Genomic DNA, 14085 nt, shown 5'->3' with positions numbered 1-14085 from the left:
GTCTTTTCTGGGGCAAGTTCTATATATTGGAAAAACTGCATCTGGAAGGGGGTTGCACTGGCATGACTTGGATTTTAGCAATAATGACTGAATTGATCCAACTCAGATGTGCAAGGATGGAAACTGGGAGCTGTCTATGAAACACCTTCTACAAAAATCCTTTGTACAGGAGTTGTCAAATTGCAGATCTGCCACTTTTTTCCAGAACGGGTAATTTAACTGCTTAGAGATACTGGTCTGACTGTGGGAAGAGTACTGTCTGAAACTGAACTGTACCATGAGCTGTTGAGCTCATTCTGGACAGTAGGTGCTAAAGAATGCTTTTTTAGACCTTGCTGAAGACATGCAAGGACATATCAAGCCCACTGCTGTTTGCTGAGGTAGTGGCTTAATTACATGCCTCTGAACCTCAATCAGTGGTGAAACAAGCCATCTGGTCAGTGACTGTTAATTGCAAGTAGAGAAGGGTGATCTGAATTTTCAAGATCAGCTGAAAGGCTTCAAGCTCAGAACTGCAAGGTATGTTTACCCTGAATGTTGCAAAAATTCCCTATGCTATGTAAAGTTGCTTGTGCTTTTCTTGGTGTTCCCCTCATTCCTTTCTAGCTGAAGCAGAGCCAGGAATGTGGATATAAGCTGCTGCTGAGCTCATTTTGCCTACCAGCATTTCAGCAGCAGAACTTCCAGCCTCCTGTTGTGATGCTGCTGCTAAGGGACAGCTCTGCTACTAGGCAGGGCCTGGTCCTCTTCCCTGTGTCACAAGCTTGATGCTGCTCTTAGCTGCAAAGTCTCGGGAGTGCTCCCCTGCTTTTTGTGGGGTGGAAGGTGGGTCAGGGCTCTGCTCCCTGCCTCTAGCTATGTGCTTGAGGCTGCGCTGCCAGCCCTTCCCTGGCCACAGGAAAGGGCCATGGGTGAAGTGGGGAGGCCTCGGGGAGCACAGCCTCGCTGACAGGCTGCCCCCAGGCTCTGCTGCCCTACACCACCCAGCTTGACCTCCATGCTGTGGCCTACTTCACCTCTTCTGCTGTCCGTGTGCTGCTGCAGGCCATGCTCCCCCTGCCTGGTCCCTGGAACTGGCCCCCCAGGCAGCCCTGCGCCTCCCTGCCAACCTCGGCTGGCCAAGCTCGCTCCAGCTCCTGACTGGCAGCAATGTCTCTCCTCAGGGTGAAGCAAAGGAAGTCTGTTAATTCCCCCTGTCCCCATGTTCCACCTTTCCCTTTGCTTAAGAGATTTTGGAGGTACTTCTGTGCTACTTGGATGCTTTCAGTGCAGCAATGTAGTGGACGAAGGAGGAAGGTGCAGAAGGAAACAAAACCTCAGGTGTTCTGTAGTGAAAACAGAAGTAGCAATGGACAAGCGCACCAGAGCCTTGCAATGGACTGTACATTGCAGTTGTCCTGCAGGACTTAGTGATTCCTTTTTTCCCCCCACTTCTTTTGCTTCTGCTGCTGCTGGAGATCTTGCAGGGAAGTAGGATCTGCTTTGCTTGCCATTCGAGCAATAAAGCCCCTGCTTTCAGACTTATTTTTCTAAGAAGCCCAGTTCCAAAGTATTTTAGAATGCAATAATTTGCGAAGGGTTGCAAAAATCTTTGTCTTCTCAAAAATAAGCCCCTTTCTTCAGGCTCTTTATGATGTGTCCTAACCCTATTCCCAAAGCCCATTTCAGTCCTCAACCTTTGTTCTTCCTCTCCTTACTGGCAGCACCATGGTGGCACATCCAGGGAGGGCTGGAGAGTGGATGTTTATGTACCCATGGAGCAAAACAGGTACTCGAACAGGAGGAGCTGGGCAAGTACAGGTACGTGTCCTTCCCACAGCTCTTCCAGTGGGTTTATCTGAAGTCAAATGCTTTGAGAAATGGTGGCATAAAAATAATGATTTTGGATCTTTTTCAACAGCTGTTTGGCATAACCAGTATGACTGCAAAATGTTGTGGCCTAAAAACTGTTTCTCAGACATTTCTATTGGATAAACCTGAGCTGTGCACTGGCAGCAGCTGCGGAGGGGAAATTTGAAAAAAGGACTTCTGTGAACTGAGAGCAACTCTTTTCCACAGGCCATTTCATAGAGCGGGTGAGCGGTCGTGGCTTCTTCCTAGCAGACCTGAAACCTCTGAAAGGGTACAGTGGGCGCTTTGGCTATTGCCACAATACTCCAAATCTATCACTGAAGTCATCCTCTCTTGGAGAAGTGACCATCTTTCCAGTCCACAGATGATGAAGGAGCTGTTCCTCAGGCCCTGGAGAGAGATGAAGGTAGCTGCTTTTGAGTAAGAAAGGAACACTAAAATAAAAGTGTTCTCACTTGTTCTATTTTAACAGCTTGTGCTCAATTTTTGATTTCTTTAAGATGTGATCTGCTGATGCAGTATTTGGGCTTCTGCTCTACCAACTGCTCTAGAAATAGGTTGGGAGATTTGATGTCTCCCTGTGCTTAGGCAGAGAACTAGTTTCATTTGTTCTCTGGGGAAGAAAAAGGAGGTGTCTGAGATAAAGAACCTTCACTGCCTTTCTCTGCGGTAAAAGGGGAAAGGAGGCAGACCTGCCTTTTGCTAGCAGCTGATAAAGCATTAAGAGGAGGAAGAAACCAGGGCAGAAGAGTTGATTCACTTCTGTAGCCAGAGGAGGACAGGAGTGGGATGGTGGGAGCTCCCATGTGCATCAGCCCCTGGGTGAGCCTTAACAGCCACTGCAGCATTCAGGGTGCCCTAAAACAGGGGTGGCCTGGATACAAGCTGCTTGTGACACAGTGCAGCTCTGACACACGAACTGTACTTGAACTGTCTGCAAAATGCACAACCACACGTCATCTCTATGTTAAACACCACAGAGGTGAAGACTTTTTCCCAGGCACGGTGCGGCATGAAGTGTTTCAGGTGTTTTCTTTTTCGGTCGCCTGCCTGTGGCCAGTTAGTAGGGGAAGATGAGAGGCTTTGGGCAGCGTGGGAGTTGTTCTGCCAGGTAATTACCGGGCATGGCTTGTGTGCTCTCTAATGGCAGAGCACACCCTGAGACCAAACACAGGCCTAGCCAAGTGCCAGCTATTCTGAAGTCATTGTTTCAAAGCTTTCTTTTTATTCTTCTCCCTTATCAGACCTTTTAGAGAAACAGAACTGGAAATTCATTAGCTTGGCCTGCATAAGCCCAGTTCAAACTGTGGTGAGAGGCCTGAGGGCTTTTTTAAGGGAAAATGAAGGATAATTAGAAGGCTATTCTGAGAGAGAAATTGCTGCAGCTGCAGGGAGTGAAGGCAGTGGAATGTAGCACAGTAACATCGTCATTACCGAGAACTGGCCGTACCTGGCACCTTCCACACAGGTGGGGGTATAGCTCAGGGGCAGAGCATTTGACTGCAGATCAAGAGGTCCCCGGTTCAAATCCGGGTGCCCCCTCCCCTTTTCCTTCTTTTTGTCAGGAAAAAGTAGTTTTGGACAGGTTTTTTATTTATTTAAATATTTTTTTCCCAAAACTGCCTGTAGGATATGACCTCTGTTTGATCAGATGGTGGCTAGAGTTTAAAAAAGTAGATTGTTAACAAAAGTGCATTAACACTTGGGTGGTTGTGAGCAGAAATATGAGTATTTCATAAAAAGTATATTTTATCCTGGAGTTAATTTCCAGAAGGTTGCTGTAAATATTAGGAATTAACGAAATGATTTGCACTGGAAGCTTGTATGCAAGAGGGGGTATAGCTCAGTGGTAGAGCATTTGACTGCAGATCAAGAGGTCCCCGGTTCAAATCCGGGTGCCCCCTCAAAATGTATTTTTTTCAGAATTTTTGCATGTTCACAGGATTCAAAACAAGCACAGATTTATACCTTTTACTTTTCCAGAGGCTGAAAAATATTTTTTCACCACTAAATATTATTTTTGTTGTCTCGTTGGAAGGGCTAAATTTAACACAAGGTTTATCTCACTAGCCTCTCTGATATCACCTCAGCTTCCTCTCAGCTATTTCTTGCATTACAGTAAAACTTAAACATCCTGGCCAAAATTTCAAACAAAGAGTGGGAGGCAGGCTCTATGTCAAATAACTTAGTCTCATCAAACAAAACAGACTACAGTTAGAGGAAACAAAGATATACATGGAAAGGGACTTGGCCAAGGTCCTCTGGTAAATCAAGAAAGGAGACAGGCTTGGTCTCTCCTTGTCTGGACCCTAGTGACTTTCGATATATTGGCTCCTCTTGCATTCCAGGCTTGCAACCAAACCTTCTCCCACAGGATTTGCTTGTTTCCTATAGAATGGAGATGATGTTTGGGGAAGAATATATTTCAAAATATTGTTTTGTTTACTTGTTTTGTTGTTTACAAGCAAGGGGGTATAGCTCAGTGGTAGAGCATTTGACTGCAGATCAAGAGGTCCCTGGTTCAAATCCAGGTGCCCCCTGTGTCCTGTTTTTCAGGAAAAATATAAGGAGCTTGCTCTATTTTTAGATGTACTGAACATGTAGTTTGCATAGAGTGTTGGTGTCTGAACTTTGGTATTAAAGATATTGAGCACTGGCTAAACCTTTGCTGTCAAAATCAATATCCACATCACTGCCAAAGTAAAGAAATAATATTAGTTGTTTGGCCATAATATAATTTTTATCAATTAGGAAACTGCAGGGGGTCCAGACTGTGTAAGTAACTACACTGTACATGTGCCTTTGCCTCCAGTATTGATTCTCTGTAGTAATGCTCTCTGATCTACGTTAACATGCAAATGCAGGCTGCCAAATGAAAGAATCCAACCAGTGGACATAAAATTGGGCTATATATTTTGTTTTCAGAGCCCCTTGTGTCACAGTTAACCAAAGGGGGTATAGCTCAGTGGTAGAGCATTTGACTGCAGATCAAGAGGTCCCCGGTTCAAATCCGGGTGCCCCCTCTTTTCTTCTTTTTCAACCTTCTTTTCCAAAATTTCTTCACAAAAAGAAGAAATATGGCACAGAGGTGGTCTTACTTGCCCATGGTCTAAGGATTACTTGGTGTTCTTTTGCCAAATGTGAAATCATACTTTAGTACTTTTCCTCCGTATGTTCTCCTGAACAATACACATACTGCCATTCTGACAGTTTATTTATGTGTACTGGGTGTTTAGCTTCTCCTGTGTGAATAACTGTCATTAATTTAAACTGCAAATAATAAGCATTTTTTTTAACTGGAAAATGGGATCCTTACCAAAATGTCTCCGAAAGGGAGCTGTCGTATCAAACCGGGGAAGGTGGGTTTGTTGAGATTACACATCAAGACAGATATTGATGTCTGGAGGTTGGGGGTACCTGGATTTGAACCAAGAACCTTCTGGGCTGCAGTCAGACACTGTACCCCTGCGCTACACCCCCAGCCTCAGGGGGACCCCCAGCAGCTGATTCACAGCAGGACATAGCTCAGGGGCAACGTGCTGGGTTAGGAACCGGGAGGTCACCAGTTCAAACCCAACCACCACCAGGCAAAGGAGGCTCACTCCAATGCATTTAAAGGGTCTAGGGGACAAACATCTGTGGGCTCTTTACCAAAGGGTCTGGGGGACAAACATCTGTGGGCTCTTTACCTGGCTCTGAGATTGGTGTATTCTGAAACTACACTGTAGAACAGTATTTACAATGAGTTATGAAGATGCAGCTATCTTTGTAAATATGGTAGTATCATAGCTGTTTCACAGTAAATACAGTAAGCCAATACAACAGACATTAAAAACACTACAATACTAAAACTTCCTCCATGAATTTATCCCCTATTCAAAACAACTCCTAGGTACTTCTGGAAGATTCCTTCTACTATCCCAATTGGAAACATACACTTGCTCAAGTTTTGCCTCAGTTCTAGGTAAAAACAAAACAAAAGGGAGCTTAAATAAAAATAAACCAGTTACCCATCTTGCAAGCTCAGTAGAAGAGTGTGGATAATCATCTAGCAAACCAGTCATACCCTGCACTGGAAGATAATCCTTTGGGTTGTATTTTAGATGCATTGGCTTTCTTCAGCTGAGCCAGAGTGGACCCAAACCCCTCATCAGTCATGATGGCGTTCGTCTGGCTGCCAAAGACCCTCCCCTTCGTGTGTGTTGAGTCCAGCAGGATGTGGCAGCAGTGGCTGTTGAAACCACTGGTCTGCAAGGGAGACCTTTTGCTCAGGGGCACCCAAATTTGAGCTCTAGTTCAAATTAAGAGGCTGATGCGGGAAAGGGAAAGAAAACAGGCCGCGGTGCAGTGCCACTTACATCTAGACCGTGTCCTCGCTGCACCCGCAGGTGCTGCATGGCAGCTGTGCTGGTGAGAGGGGCAGCCCTGTGCACTCGAGGCCCTTAAACGCGCTACCTTCACCTGGGCGATTTAACGTTGGTGACTTAAATCTTTTTTTCCTTTTTTGCCCTTCAGCGGCCGCGGGGGCCTGCGGCGGGGCCGGGTCGGCTGCTGGTCGCCGCCTTCGCCATCGTGCCGCCATTTTCCCGCCTTCTCTTTCCCCCGGAAGTGACGTCAGGGAGCGGCGCCGCATGGAAGAGGCGGCGGCGCGGGGAGATGACGCAGCGGTCGGCCCGGTAGCGGAGAGGGAACCGCTCTCCCGAGCGCCGCTATGGGGGGAGGCGACCTGGTGAGGAGGGAGGCGGCGGGGGGAGCCGAGCTGGGGTCTTCCCCACCCCGTCGGGCCCCTCGGGCTCCCGGTACCGCCCTGGGCTCGGGCAGCGCGGCTGGGGTGCCCGGGGCCGCCGGGGCCTGGGCCCTGGGGTTGGACCGGGCCGCTCACCGGCCCCAGCGAGGTCGGAGCAGGCCCCACCGGGGCTCGACCCCGGGCCCGAAACGCTGGGGGAGAGACCGGCTCTGAGCGGGGCCTTCTCTGCGGCCATTGCCTGGCTGCAGCCGGGGAGACCCCCTGGCGACCCAGGAGCGGAAGGGGGAGTGCGGCTGTTTGGCAGTAACGGTCCTGGTCTGCTCCCTTCTGTAGAACCTGAAGAAGAGCTGGCACCCGCAGACCCTGCGCAATGTGGAGAAGGTCTGGAAAGCAGAGCAGAAACATGAGGCCGAGCGCAAGAAGATTGAGGAGCTGCAGCGGGAGCTGCAGGAGGAGCGAGCCCGGGAGGAGATGCAGCGCTATGCGGAGGATATGGGCACCGTCAGGTGAGGTGGTGCTGGTGCTCCCAGTGCCCGTGACAGCAGTGGTTACTGCCTCCAGAAATCCTTTGTTCGGTGCTCCAAAAGGTTGCTTCGTTGCTGCAGCGGGAGCAGGTTCAGAGCAGGAAAGTTTCATTCAAACTTGCTTGGAGCTGTGTTCAGACTGTCAGGGCTCTGCTAGCAACAGACTGTAAACTGTAATCAGCCAGTTTGTTATGTTATGCTGTTTATGTTTTGAAGAAATGTATGTATGAAGAAACGACAGTAGAAGAGGCTTATAATTTAACTCCTTCTTCTGTTTCACTCAGTTAATTACCTGCTGTGGCGTTCTGTAGCTCTTACATGTAACTTCATGTTTTTTTTGAAAAAAAACACCTCCTGCCAGGAGTCAAGAGTTTAATGTCTCTGACATGAAAGCGTTTCTACTCACCTTCACAGAGCAGTGACTGAAAATGTAACTTTTAGAACTCTGTAATAGAAAATAACATGGCCTTCTTTGTAACAGAAAAAGAGAAGAGAAGTTGGAATGGATGTACCAGGGTCCTGGAGGCATGGTGAACAGAGAAGAATATCTTATGGGTCGCCCCGTGGATAAATATGTCTTTGAGAAGACAGAAGACAAGGATGCAGGCTGTTCCAATGAGACAGGACTTCTCCCAGGCTCCATTTTTGCCAAGACAGGTGCCAATTCTGTCCTAGACATGGCAAACAAAATCCGGGAGGATCCACTTTTCATGATAAGGTACTACATGTGGAGTTGATAGCGGTAGTAGATCAGGCAGAGCACCGGTAATAGCAATTTGCTGAGAACTGTCTCTCGCTTATCTGTGTAAAGAATGCTATTACGCCTTTTCCTGAAAGCTCCCTCTGCCTGTTGGTGAGCTCCAGGCTGTAATGACAGTCCTGGCCCCAAAGAGGTCATCAGCCACGTACGTGATTAGTAATTTGTGTGTTCTAGACACAGCAACCAAATAATCAACTTGATCAGTTAGCTGCTTTTGGATAGTTTTGCTGACTTGAATTCAAATCTAAGATGTGATTTGGAAGCGCTGATAATCATGATACAGACCTCAAGCTGCAAGTTGATAAGGACATAAAAATGCAAAGGCTGTTATTGCACACTCACTCTATGTCTACAAATTTAGGTCATCCTCTTATGTGTATGTGAATATATCTTGTCTGCTATGAGAGTTCAGGCATTTAGCAGTGTTGTAGCCAGGTGGATTGTAACAAAAAAATCTTGTTTGCCCTACTAGTTGGACTCTTGGGTAGGGGAGCAAAAGACAGACTTAATCTTAAATGGAACTGTGTTGCTGAATGTACAAAACTTGCCTTTTCCTTGTTTATAGGTTTTCAGGATTGGCACTTTACTGGTGTCTTCCATGAAAATATGATCCCTGATATTTTCAGTTGTTTGGAAATACTAATTTCTTTTTCTCTGCTTTAGAAAGAGAGAGGAGGAGAAAAAGAGAGAAGTTTTGAATAATCCTGTAAAAATGAAGAAAATCAAAGAATTGGTAGGTACATCTCAGTACTCGTTAACAGAGTCAAAATGTAGAATACACTGAATCAAGTACAGGATCATAGGACAAAATTTATATCCTTTAGGAGTAGGAGCTGAGCTCTGTTCCTTTTCTGTTTCATAGAAAAATGGAATAAGTTCAGCTTTCTATAATGTAGATACAATAGAATGAGATTCCATATCAGTCTCTTAGCAAGAGCTAAATTCCCTTCCTTTCATATCCAGTGTCACTTTTATTCTTCTTGCTCTTCTGTTGTCATCTTAAACTAGTGATTAATTGCTGGTTTGGTGTGACAGAATGGTTGGAGACTGGATTTTACATGCACTGATACCAAACTGGTGCTGGGGAAGACTATTAAGTGCTTTAGTTTTGAGAGAGAATCTTGGTAAAGAAAGGGTTTAGGTTTTGTCCTGAGAGCCTTTCCATAGAGAACTTTGTTTCTGCGCGGAGTCCCTTGCCTTGTGATACTGACTATTCAAGTGTAGGCACAATAATGGCTGCTAATGAAAGGGTGTCTTGCTTTATAGCTTCAGAACAGTTTAGATAAAAAAGAGAAAAAGAAGAAGAAAGAGAAAAAGAAGAAGCACAAGAAACATCGACGTCGCAGTTCTAGCAGTGAAAGTGCCAGCAGTGATGAGGACCGAAACAAAACCAAGTATGTTTCAAGGCTTCGTTATAAAATAAATCTTGTTTCCTGTTTCAGTTATCTATTTTATATATTTATAAATAAATCGGGGACCCATGTTCCACATATTGAATGTATTTTTAAATGATATTTTAATATACTAAAATATTGTATTTTTGAATTTCATCTGCTTCAAAAGTATTACTCTATTTTCTCTTTAGATCTCAGAAGAGGATGGATAGTTCTTACTCAAAACCTGTTCCTTCCAAGGTCCCAGGATATGGCTTACAAGTAAGTACCTGTGTTTTATATGGCTCTTTCAGTAGAAAATGCTCGTGCAGGGATTAGGGAAGCTTGCTACAATAACTGCTTCACCAACTGGAAGAGGATTATGAAGGGGACATGGTTTAATAAAGTTCAGATTCAGTTTGGAGCCATCCAAGCCTTGAAACCAAAGGTGTTCAGATCCTGGTAGGACTTTTGTCCTTTCCCAGTTCAAGTTAAGTTCTATTTCATTTCTCTTCCTGGAGTTGTACATCTGTTTAAACAGTGTACTTGACTATAATGGCAATTTAGTTTATGGTTGAACATTATACAGAAGTTATCTTCTTCGACACAGGTGTTAGAACAAGAACCTAGCAGATAAGAGACATAAGCCAAAATACACACAGGCTCATTCCTGCACTTGGCCTAGCGTGCTCTCTCCTCCATGGCCTTCCGTTGTTGTGGTGCTCTTAGAGGATCTCTCTCCTGAAGGATGCTTCTTGAATTCCAGATTAGAGACTCTGACCAGAACCGCAAGTCTCGGAGCTCTCCAGCTGCCAGCCAGGAGAGGGCCCCCCACAAGCACCGGGATCGCTCCAGGTCCAGGAGCCAGTCCCGCTCTCCTCAGAGGCGCAGTAGCAAGAAGAGTGCAGAACAGTCTGGATGCAAGTGGTCAAGATCCCCTTCTAGACACAATAAACAGTGAGTGGGGCTGACCTGGATAGCATCTACCAGGGGCTGCTGGTGGGGGAGTTCTCGGGAATCAAAATCCATCTTATTCCGTCTCTTTCTACCGCTTTAGTGTTCTGGCTGCATTATTGTTCAGTCCTGGTTGTAAAGGCAGCAGCTGTGCAGTTACGCAGGCGTGCAGAAGCACGCGGGTTAGCTCCTGCGGGGCAGCATGCTGTCTGCAGCCATGCTTTTCATTTGTGACACCCTCCTCTTAGGTGCACACAAAGGTGTTGCTTGTGACTTGACTTTATTTGGCTACTGATTCTCTTCAGAAGTTCTTTGTAATCTTTGAGTTACCCTTACTAAATGCTAATAAAGTCAGGCACCAGGTACTTATTGCCTGCTGATTCAATTATTTAAGCTGAATAAAAGTATATGAAAATTAGCAGTATATCAAGAGTCATTAGAATCTGTTTTTGAAGTGGACAAGTAACAGACCTGCATTTATGGTAGAGATCTTAGTTTCAGACTATATACAAAAAATCTGGGGAAAGTCTAGAGGTGTAATAATTCATGTTCATCTGTCCTAAAAAGAGGGTATTTTTATGTTATAGCAGTCGGGAGGAGAGAGGCAGAGCTAGAAGCCCTTCCCCTAAAAAGGGCTATCGACGGCAGCATACTCCAGGTTACACGAGGTAAGTAAAATCTTGTCCCTCTGCTTCTGGATGCAAGTTGCCCCTGATGATTCTGAAATAGCTTGGTGTAGTCTGTGAAACAAATTCCATTCTGTTAACTAAAATAGATCAGATCAGACTGCCAGAAAGTCAGGCAGACAGTCCTAAAGTGTTCAGCTTGCTGCCCTCGAGCTTGATTGCTAACACTTTGGACAGCTTCCCAAACCAACTCATGTGGCTGCTGGTTCTCCATGTGTCTCACATCTCTGTGTGGGGCAGTCATGTGAAGTCAGTCTTTGTCCCACAGACTGTTAATTAGAAGCATTTTCTTTCACTGTCATCAAGAAAATATGACCTTGATGGCATCATCTTACCAATCAATTAAAAGAAGGCTGAAAAGAGGAAGAAAATAGACTCTTTCTAGGGGCATGGTAAAGCAGAACATTTAGACATGTACTTACGCGCTTTGCTGATTGCGTACCAAAGGAAAAGTCATGTTAAACACCCCTAATTTTGGAGATCATAACTCATGTTAAAGAATGGAAAGCAAGAGGGGGATGGGGGCCAGCATACTACTGATTCACAGCAGTGCTGTTTTCTACACAAATAGAAAGATCTCTCCAGAAGAACTGGAGCGTAAACGCCAGGAAATGATGGAAAATGCCAAGTGGCGGGACGAGGAGAGAGCAAACAACCTCAGGAAACACCGAAAGGAGGAGGAGCTGGAACGAGAGATGGAGAAGCTTGACTCCCGAGATGGGAAGTTCTTGCAGTGAGTGTCTTCGTTACCTGCTTTTTCAATCAGAGGAAATGTAGGCCACGGCTTCTCAGGAGCGAGCAATCGTGGTATAGATCTGTATCTACTATGTTGTGCAGTAGAACTAGGGAAATCTACTTTTCTCAGATTCTCTTCTTACCCAAAAATAGCTACTTTATACCTCTGTGATGGCCTTGGTAATCAGACCTGAAAACTGGCAGCTAGTTATTTGTGCCATGCTATAGAAATGCCTGTTTTAAAACCAAAGCTTTCTAGCATCTGCTTGTAGGAGCTTACGATAGAGTTCCAGTCCTGCAAGCTAACTGGGAATCTGGTGTGCCAAAGGCTTGTGTGACCGAAACCTGTGCTAAAGAAGAAATAAGATCAGTTCTAGAGGCATCTCTCTAAACACAAATAGTGGCTTACAGGCCCTTGTGTAGATGCCAGGCAAAAGAAAATTGGAGTGGCATGAGGACTTCCAGAAAGCCCCGCATCCAATTAGGAGAGCACTTTCCCGGTGTGTCTGTGGGGCTGCTTTCTGAGGGCCCTGATGCAGTGGTGTGTGAGAGAGATCCCGTGGCAGGGTTGTGTATTATGGAATTGCTGTAACATAGTCTCCTCCAGGCTATATAAATTATTCAGAGAAGGAGGTACACTCTAATTTCTGAAGCTGCCCAGAGCTAGAATCATGCAAGGGTGGTTAAAATCACAGTAGATTTTCTCCTTGAGCAAAATCTTTTGTGGAGTGGGATTTCTGTGTGTTCCCCTGCGCAGAACAAGCTGATTGAACTGACAAACTGTTTAATAACATGCTGTTTAAAGATGGTGATAGGCATGAGAAGACCATTCAGAGAAGCACAGCGGTGTGGTTTGAAGTAGTAAAAGCAGGAAGTAAGTGATCACAAGGATCCCTTTTCTCTTCTGGAGCCAGCATAGTAATTTACAGCATGAGCTCTGGCATTTGGCTTCCCAGAGGAGCACTGCCCTCGGTTCGGGAACGCATCGCTTTTCCCTCGTTTGCTTCTCAGAAAGCAACCAAGTCCCCTGTGACAGATGCATTTGTAATTAACGGTTAGTTATATTTGGAAGATGAAGGAGACTTGAGAGCTACTGAAAACGTATTTCTCAGTGCTGACCTTAAATAAGACATCGAATCTGTTACAAGCCAAACAAAAAGCTATTCAGTTTTCTCACTGCGATGTTTAATAAGAAATAATTTGCTGCTTCCTATTTTAGTTTAATGTGGGTAGATGATTTGGGAATAATGAATCCTGCCAACAATGGTGTAATGTTTGGAAAGAAATTCTGACTTATTTTCTTGGTTCATTTTTCTGCAGTCGCTTAAAACTAGAGAGTGCTTCTACTTCCACTCTAGAGGATCGGGTGAAACGCAATATCCACTCCCTCCAGAGAACTCCCGCTGCCTTGGAAAAAAACTTTATGCAGAGATGAAACTTGTTCTTCCTCTGCTTCTGTGCAGGAGTTAAATGGACACTTATTCCCCAAAGGTGAGAGACCTCCAGCACAGAGCCATCCTCTGGCTGCATATACTGCTCTCTAGAGGAGCAGTTACCATCTCCCAAAGAGCTGCTGGATCTCTGTGCTGCAGCCTACAGTGCGTTCTGGTCTTCTGGCGTTGTGAATACCTTTGTACTCAGCATGACCTTGCAAACAAACCTTTGCTGGAGAACTTGTGAGCCCTCGTATTCTATTTTTAACATATTGCCAGATCTTTTCCTGTTCTCTCCACCTTGACTGGTATCACTTTTGTATACTGTTATTACCAGATTATGCCTGGTGGTAACTGCTTTCTACATTGGGCAAATTGTCCAAACTCTTTATATAATAGAGTGAAAGAGCTATTTTTATTAGTACGTAAAAATTGGAGCAGAACAGATTCACTTGTGAGTTAACTGCATTGCATTTGGTAACAGCTACATGAGTGACAGACAAAATACTGATTGGCAATGTCACTGCTTCGGTGTGAGTTTGGAGGGTGATGTTAGACTAGTCTGTAAAATATCTGTAGCTGGTATTTAATTGCTCACAGATTTGAGTGATGTTTTGGCCCAAAGGAAGTTTGTTCGAAGGATAAGGAATGAACAGAGTATAGCTGATACAGCAAATATTTCTCTGGGATTTTGTAATGCAGGGTAATGTCTATATGTACAGCAGTGTAGAGTTGTTTTTAAAGGAGAAACTTTACCGATATTTTTAAGTGTTCTTTGTAGCTTTTTTGGGGGGTGGGAGTGGGGGTTGAACTTTGTTGTCAAAGGGGAAACCCATGGTGTTATGTGGGTCCAGGGGGCTGTAACGGGTTGTTGTGAGGGCCGGGCTCGTCCCCGGAGGCCGCCGGGCTCGGGTCTCCCCTGCTGCGGGGGTCCGGGGTCCCCGCGCGGCGCCGGCCCCCCTCGCTCGCCCTTTAAACGCCGGGCTGTGACGTGTGTAGCAGCCCATTCATAATTCCAGGCG

The 14085-nt window shown here is 45.5% G+C and overlaps 1 protein-coding gene and 4 non-coding genes across 7 annotated transcripts; all 5 read left to right on the top strand.

Moving 5' to 3' along the window:
* The first annotated feature begins 295 nt into the window (after positions 1–295).
* CWC25 (CWC25 spliceosome associated protein homolog) lies at positions 296–13824 on the top strand. 3 transcript variants are annotated; one of them, XM_064524692.1, is made up of 12 exons: positions 296–519; positions 1704–1800; positions 2059–2257; positions 6932–7104; positions 7604–7840; positions 8546–8615; positions 9149–9276; positions 9468–9537; positions 10022–10212; positions 10800–10877; positions 11467–11628; positions 12951–13824. In XM_064524692.1, exons 3-12 carry the CDS (start codon positions 2216–2218, stop codon positions 13063–13065), a joined length of 1266 nt encoding a protein of 421 aa, XP_064380762.1. In that variant the 5' UTR covers positions 296–519; positions 1704–1800; positions 2059–2215; the 3' UTR covers positions 13066–13824. The 3 variants fall into 3 exon arrangements, with proteins under 3 accessions (XP_064380762.1, XP_064380761.1, XP_025970508.2); XM_064524691.1 differs by having other exon boundaries at positions 298–519; positions 10797–10877; XM_026114723.2 differs by lacking the exons at positions 296–519; positions 1704–1800; positions 2059–2257 and adding an exon at positions 6367–6580 and having other exon boundaries at positions 10797–10877.
* TRNAC-GCA (transfer RNA cysteine (anticodon GCA)) lies at positions 3322–3393 on the top strand. The gene has a single exon. It is a non-coding gene; the product is annotated as a tRNA-Cys (tRNA).
* On the top strand, positions 3684–3755 carry TRNAC-GCA (transfer RNA cysteine (anticodon GCA)). Its single transcript has one exon. It is a non-coding gene; the product is annotated as a tRNA-Cys (tRNA).
* Positions 4320–4391, top strand: TRNAC-GCA (transfer RNA cysteine (anticodon GCA)). The gene has a single exon. It is a non-coding gene; the product is annotated as a tRNA-Cys (tRNA).
* TRNAC-GCA (transfer RNA cysteine (anticodon GCA)) lies at positions 4803–4874 on the top strand. Its single transcript has one exon. It is a non-coding gene; the product is annotated as a tRNA-Cys (tRNA).
* Positions 13825–14085: the final 261 nt, after the last annotated feature.

This window comes from Dromaius novaehollandiae, chromosome 22 (genome assembly GCF_036370855.1).
Source record: "Dromaius novaehollandiae isolate bDroNov1 chromosome 22, bDroNov1.hap1, whole genome shotgun sequence".
In the NCBI taxonomy this organism is placed as follows: domain Eukaryota; kingdom Metazoa; phylum Chordata; class Aves; order Casuariiformes; family Dromaiidae; genus Dromaius; species Dromaius novaehollandiae.
This window is presented reverse-complemented; position numbering and strand designations above follow the sequence as displayed.

Excerpts from the sequence above, each read along its gene's own strand:
- CWC25 (XM_064524691.1), top strand. The coding sequence starts at position 2,216 with ATGATGAAGGAGCTGTTCCTCAGGCCCTGGAGAGAGATGAAG. Across the intron at positions 7,105-7,603 it reads GAGGATATGGGCACCGTCAG|AAAAAGAGAAGAGAAGTTGG; the intron begins GTGAGGTGGTGC and ends TCTTTGTAACAG. Across the intron at positions 9,277-9,467 it reads GAGGACCGAAACAAAACCAA|ATCTCAGAAGAGGATGGATA; the intron begins GTATGTTTCAAG and ends TTTTCTCTTTAG.